The 5,614-nt window shown below is 48.3% G+C and overlaps 1 protein-coding gene across 4 annotated transcripts; it reads left to right on the plus strand.

Annotated features, from left to right (window-relative positions):
* The first annotated feature begins 1,944 nt into the window (after positions 1-1,944).
* Positions 1,945-5,043, plus strand: LOC134150549 (TLC domain-containing protein 5-like). Of its 4 annotated transcripts, none has more exons than XR_009960671.1 (4): positions 2,217-2,280; positions 2,855-3,054; positions 3,770-4,827; positions 4,939-5,043. XR_009960671.1 is itself a non-coding variant. In XM_062594566.1 (3 exons), exons 2-3 carry the CDS (start codon positions 2,859-2,861, stop codon positions 4,306-4,308), a joined length of 735 nt encoding a protein of 244 aa, XP_062450550.1. In that variant the 5' UTR covers positions 1,945-2,092; positions 2,855-2,858; the 3' UTR covers positions 4,309-5,043. The 4 variants fall into 4 exon arrangements, 2 of the variants coding, with proteins under 2 accessions (XP_062450550.1, XP_062450549.1); XR_009960672.1 differs by having other exon boundaries at positions 4,942-5,043; XM_062594566.1 differs by lacking the exon at positions 2,217-2,280 and adding an exon at positions 1,945-2,092 and having other exon boundaries at positions 3,770-5,043.
* Positions 5,044-5,614: the final 571 nt, after the last annotated feature.

The following is a 5,614-nucleotide window of genomic DNA, read 5'->3' on the forward strand; positions in this document are numbered from 1 at the left end:
AAGAGCCAGGTCTCTCTGTCCAAAAACATCTCTTCGGGTACCATCCCTATTGCTGGTGAGTATAAGGGGTGCAGCTCCTGTCATCTCTTGGTTTTGTCTGTGGTCTGATCATTCAAAAGCTCTCTGGTGAGCCAGATGCAATTTAGCTCCAAAGTCAATTTAAGGACATGATATGCTTTTGCAAGTTATGATCCATTGGTAAAATTCACATTGTTCCAACTCATCTCACTCAGAGGCAACTTAACAGGTTTCCTCAGAATATGAGACAGGAGAGACAGGAGCATTTGTCCCTGTCTGCAGCTGTTAGAATACACATAGGAGATGCTAAAACCAGATATTAATGACTGAAAACAAAGGTGACTTTTCCACATAACTGCTGTAGTAGCTCTAGAGCTCTGAGTATGCTTGCAAAAGAGGCAGGAGGGGGTTATCAGGAACAAGAAGGTCGTGTCCTGATAATTCTTTGCTATTTAACAGCGCCTGAGTTCATACAAGGCTGCAAAAGGTGCAAAAACTAGAACAACTTGCTTTTGGTATTTTGTTTCTTTCATTGTTCATTCTTTTTCTTTTTCCTCCAATTTTCCATCTGTGAGAAGACTGATTGCCAGTTGGGAGCACAGGGTTCTGCTCCTCACCCTTCTCAGTCTTCTCTGTGACCTGAAGGAAGTCTTCAAGCATTCCTAAGTGTTTAAATGCTGCCATCAAGTGCCCTCACCATTCCTGCAGCTCACTGCCCTGGGGCTTAGCTTCCCAGCAGAACTGGCAAAGATCCTAACAGTCCTACATGATGCCTTTGGTAGCAGAGCTTAAATTTAGGCTCACTTCTATAGAGCTCAGTAGTTTAAGCCAGTAAGGACTACTGCTAGAGTTGAAGTGGGACCTTCTTTCTCTGTGCCCCTGTCTCCTTGCCTGCTCAACCTGAGCGTTTGCTCCAGAGTGGGGGCCAACATGCTGGCAAAGGGGAGAAAATCAGGGAGTTTTTCCCTCAGATACAACAGTATAATCTACAATCTAAGCAGAAGCAAATTTTAGTTAGTTAGCAGAGCTTTCATGACACACAAAAACATACTATGAAGTGCAGTGTAGACCTAAGTGACCTTAGATCAGGCCTCTCAAGCTCTGAGTGACTGCTTTCCCTCCCTGTGCAGAGCTCTTTGGCTGTAGGAGAGGTTTGAGGTTGTTTGGGACAGATAATTTCCTTTAGATGACTTTTTTAAGCAAATTGAATAAACAATTCAAACATTATACAGTACAGACAGTGAGTTCACTGTGCAGACTCTAAACTCTAGGCCTGCTGGAAAGACCTCTGCTCTTTGCGTTCGTGTGGAAAGCGATGCTAATAGTGGGCTGCCACCCTTGCCCGGACAAGCAGTGCGCAAAGAGCTCACTGCTGACAGCACACAGCGGTGTGGCTGGTCACCCCAGGTTTGGAGGAAGCCTAGCCCTTTCCTGGTTGCTCATCCCTGCCTCTCTGGCCCTGGTTCTGTGCTTCAGCTCAGCTCTTTGTTCACTCTTCCTGTTCTGCGTGTTCCCAGTCTCATCTCCCTACACATCCCTCACCACTCCCAGTGCTCAACCAGCCCCAAACTCACAGCGTCTTATCTCAATCTCCTCCTTCCCTCTCTACTTTCAGCACAGGTCAACACACAAGTGGTCACCAGGAGCCCACCCACCAGGTCTTTGTTCAAAACCAGACACAAAACATGAAAGACGACGACTCTGGAACGTTTTATTTTGTTTCGCTAATTTTCTTTCTTTCTTTCTTTCTTTTTTTTTTTTTTTTTTAACAATGATAAAAGCACCTCCCCTTTTGTCTGACTCAGCTCTGTTCTCCACTTTTATTCTCCATCATCGTGGAGAAAAACATTCAGCCGAACTGAAGCTGATTTGTCAGAGGCGAGATCTGCAGACACCCACTACGGGGCTCCCGGGGAGGGGCGAGCCGCGGCTTTGGAGAGGAGGCACCGGCCCCACCGGCCCCCTCCACACGCCTGACCCTGTTTCTCCCACGCTGATTTCGTCTTCCCCGCACTGCCCCAAGCGCTCTCGCTGTCCCGCCCGCGGAGCCGTGCTCGGATCGCTCTTGCCCCCGGTAAGAGAGCAGGGCAGGAGGGCCGCCGGGGCCGGGGCCGGGGCCGGGCGGATAAAAGGGGCCGGTGCGCGCCGGCGCCGCCTCCCCTTGCCGGGCGGTCCCGGGGCTCGCGGCGGTCGGGCGGCTCCGGCGAGCGGAGCCGCACGGGGCTGCTCCCGGCGGCGGCGAGGCGGCGGACCGGACCCGGGGTAAGGAGCGGCACGGGGCCCCTCGGTGGGGCGCCCGGGGCCGGGCTCTTAAATAACCGCGGGGCAAGCACTGCCCTGGGCTGCTCGGCGCGGCCGTGCTGGGTCCCCCTGTCCGGGCCGTGCAGCGCCGTGCGGCCCGCGGGGCTCCGGGAGGCCCGGAGGGCGCTGCCCCCGGGGTGCGAGCAGTGCCCGGCCGGCAGGGTAGGCCTGCCGGGCAGGGGTGAAACCCCGTGGCCAGGGGCGCTGCTGGGTTCTGGTGTTTCCCCAAGCATGTCAGGGGCTGGGCAGCTTGCAGGGAAGCTGGAGGCAGGTGTGCTAGTGGAGGCATGGTGCTGGAGAGGGCCTAGCTTTCCTCAGGAGACCACCATGTGCATGGCAAGGAAGCAAAGCTTGTTTAACACACACACACACACACACACACACACACACACACACACACACACACACACACACACACACACACACCCCAGAGCTCCTGCTTATGACGGGTTGATAAGGAGGCATGTGGTCTGGATGAACACCCCATGCCTGGTAGGGCTGCTGTGCTCATAACTTCCTCTCTTTTCTTATTCAGCAGGATGATTTCCATCATTTTTGAGGTGACCTGCAGCCTCTTTGCCTGGCTATCTCTGTATGCCTTCTTCTGCTGCTGGAACAAGCACCGTTCCTATGAGTGGAGCTGTCGTTTGGTCACTCTGCTGCATGGGGTGATTGTCACCTGCCTCTCTGGTTACATTGCTCTCCTTGATGGCCCCTGGCCTCTAACCCATGCAGGTATGTTTAGAGTCTTAGCTCATACTTATCCTTGTCATCTAGTGTGGATGATGACTCTGTCTTTGTTTCTACAGGAAGTGGAGTAAGGGTCTGACTTCTCTTGCTGTCTTTTCTCTTCTCTGTAAGTTTGGGGAAAATGAGAGGGATTTTGCTTAACTTCCCTGCTTCTCCTGCCCTTACCACTACTTACTAATCATCTGTTTGTGTTTTGTTTTTATTCATGTGTATCTTGAAAGTCTTTACATTGGCAGCTTGAGCTTATCACAGTGTCAAAGTTAGGACTGGCTATGTATTGGACGAGACTAAATGCTTTTCATACCTTTGAGGATGTAATAACTCCCAGCATTTGTTGGTGGGGTTTTGTTTGCTGTTTTCTATCATTAAACATCAAATAGTTCTGCTGACGGGGTCAGGATCTCACCCCTGCTTTCTAAAAGTGTAGAGAGAAGAGGGGAAACAAGTGTGGAAAGATGGAAAGACTTGCTTGAGTCTGCTCAGCAGAGGGAAGTCTGAAAACAAAACAGAACCAGGCACCCAACTTCCAGTCTGGCACTTGGCCTGGAGGTGGTGTGGAAGCTAAGGAGGGAAAATGGCATACAAGCAACCTTTAATGCTATATCTTATAGAAATGGGATATATATATATATATATATATATATATATATATATATATTTTTTTAAGAGACTTCAGGCTAATGTATATCTTTCATTTCAGGTTCACCAAATACATCTCTTCAGACTCATGTGCTGTCCCTGACCTTGGGTTACTTTATCTTTGACCTGGGCTGGTGCTTGTATTTCCAAACAGAGGGAGACCTAATGCTATTTCATCACACACTAAGCATCTGTGGCATGATCATGGTGCTGGGGCTTGGCAAGTCTGCTACGGAAGTCAATGCTGTTGTATTTGTTAGTGAGATCACCAATCCGCTGCTGCAGACCCGATGGTTTCTGCGGGAAATAGGGTGTTACCACAGTATCCTGGGAGAGGTGGTGGATTTTTTCTTTGTGTTCCTCTTCCTGGTGCTGCGAATTGGGGGAGGAGCTTTGATCGTGTATGCGATGGTGACCTCCCCTGATCCCATCTGGCTCCTCAAGGCTGGAGGCTTGGCTATGTACATTGTATCTTTGCGGTTCATGGTTGAAATTTCCTGCTTTGTTAGGAGGAAAATACTGAAAAAATTTAATTCTTGGAGAAGCATGAGGAGTATGAACGCACCTGTGAAAACTAACGGGCACTTGGCAGCTCATTAATTGTGGTTATTGGAGACCACCCCTTTGGAGAGAGTCCTGGTTACTGAAGTACATTACTGTGAAAAGAACTCCTGGAAGTGATGTGGAATGGACTTTCTGGCAATGGTCTGCTACCCCAGGAGAAGATGAATTATCTTTAAGAACTAGGGGAAAGCTAACTGAAGAGGATTTCAATTGGAAAACTGAGGAACTTGTTGAGGCAACCGAACTGTGTTGATCCACTTACTTCTCCAGCAATGGTAGCCTCTAAGAGGGTGGTAATGCCAGAGCTATTCAGTCCACAACAGACAAGTGTGCAGTCCCTATATTCTTTAATCAACTTCTTGGAGGCAGTATTATGTTAGTGTAGTGCCAGAAAATCTAATCTGAAAAATCCTGTCTTCCTGCACATGGAACCAGGTAGGGATGTGACTTAGGGAAGTTACTCAGACTTGCTTTGCCTCCTTTCCGGAATTGAACAACACACTTGACTAAATACTTGCATGAAGGACTCTGAACAAGACAGAAATGCTTGTGGAGGTATAGTAAGTTGTCCTTTGAGTATGTAAAGTGATGATATTCCAGCTGAGGCAATGTTTTACCTCAATGTTTTTAATGACACATTTCCTTTTTTAAATGCTTTCATTCAAGCAGGTGCTGTTCCTACAGCAGTGCTACTTCACTGGAATTCTGGTGCTGTCATTGTGAATGGAGTCAAGAATTAGACTTGTGCCAATAAACTCCATAAGCAGGTGTTCATCTAGCCTTGGATTGTTTACAAAAATGAAGACGTTTTGTGGGTGAGAGACGATGAAGAACCCTGTCTGGATGCTGTGTTCGTTCTGGGGCTGGCTCACTTACAGGTCACTTAAGCATGCTTCAAGGTTAACAAGAGTAAGATAAGTGATTATATTTTCAGGAGTGACAGTGATGTTCAGGCAGAATCAGTGTGCCATCTGTTCTATACCAGTAAGTCTCAAAGTATGGACCAGTTCTCAGGGCACTTGTATTCTTAACGTTTCAGAGTTTTATTCTAAGTTTTCCCTTGGGGTTTTAATGTGAATTTTTCTGCATTTGAGGCTGCAGTTCAGATGTCATTTCTCTTATAAGAGCCTCACAGCTGAGAAACAAATGGCCCTGTGTGGCCCTCAGGCTTAGTAAGGTTGGTTGCCTTTCCCTCCTTCCTGCTTTCAAAGACCTTGTTTAGATATCCTTCTTGAAAAACTAAATATCTTGAAGCTGTAGAAATGCTGTTCCTAATAAAAGGAGGAACTGAAGACCCTCTGAGACTGCCTGCATGGCTCTTGCCCTGGTGTGGTGTCACACC

Source organism: Rhea pennata, chromosome 24 (assembly GCF_028389875.1).
Source record: "Rhea pennata isolate bPtePen1 chromosome 24, bPtePen1.pri, whole genome shotgun sequence".
Lineage (NCBI taxonomy): Eukaryota > Metazoa > Chordata > Aves > Rheiformes > Rheidae > Rhea > Rhea pennata.

What these genes read in the sequence shown, in the direction of transcription:
- LOC134150549 (XM_062594566.1), top strand. Translation starts at nt 2,859, where the DNA reads ATGATTTCCATCATTTTTGAGGTGACCTGCAGCCTCTTTGCCTGGCTA. An exon ending in CTGGCCTCTAACCCATGCAG is followed by an intron (nt 3,055 to 3,769) that starts GTATGTTTAGAG and finishes CTTTCATTTCAG; the next exon opens with GTTCACCAAATACATCTCTT.